Source organism: Merops nubicus, unplaced genomic scaffold, assembly GCF_000691845.1.
Source record: "Merops nubicus isolate BGI_N331 unplaced genomic scaffold, ASM69184v1 scaffold21730, whole genome shotgun sequence".
Taxonomy (NCBI): Eukaryota; Metazoa; Chordata; class Aves; order Coraciiformes; family Meropidae; genus Merops; species Merops nubicus.
The window spans coordinates 6,766-7,099 of record NW_008585129.1 but is presented as its reverse complement, the minus strand read 5'-3'; the positions used below and the strand labels follow the sequence as shown (position 1 = coordinate 7,099).

Genomic DNA, 334 nt, shown 5'->3' with positions numbered 1-334 from the left:
CCCCCGCCGCTGCCGCCGGGCTGGGAGATGAAGTACACGAACGAGGGCGTGCGCTACTTCGTGGACCACAACACCCGCACCACCACCTTCAAGGACCCGCGCCCTGGATTCGAGTCCGGGTGAGCGCTCTGCAGACGGGCTGCTCTCGGGGACCTGGCGCTCGAGCTGCCTGCTCACAGCTCCTGCCTTCCCGAGGCCGTGACTCGGGCTGGGGGGACGGGGGTCAGCTCTGTGGCAAGGACATGGAGCAGTGGCTCTAGGGCCTCGTGTTTGGCTCTGACAGAGGGGAGCTGCGCCCTGAGATCTTCCTCCCACCTGGCAGGCGATGGGGCTG

The 334-nt window shown here is 68.0% G+C and overlaps 1 protein-coding gene across 1 annotated transcript in view; it reads left to right on the top strand.

The window, feature by feature from the left end:
- LOC103779023 (NEDD4-like E3 ubiquitin-protein ligase WWP2) overlaps window positions 1–334 on the top strand; it is a gene marked incomplete at its 5' end in the record, with an annotated part of 6,996 nt that continues 6,662 nt past the window's right edge. Inside the window, 2 exons of the mRNA XM_008946643.1 lie at window positions 1–119; window positions 180–222. Coding sequence (XP_008944891.1) covers window positions 1–119; window positions 180–222 — 162 coding nt within the window. The remainder of the gene's footprint in view (window positions 120–179; window positions 223–334) is intronic.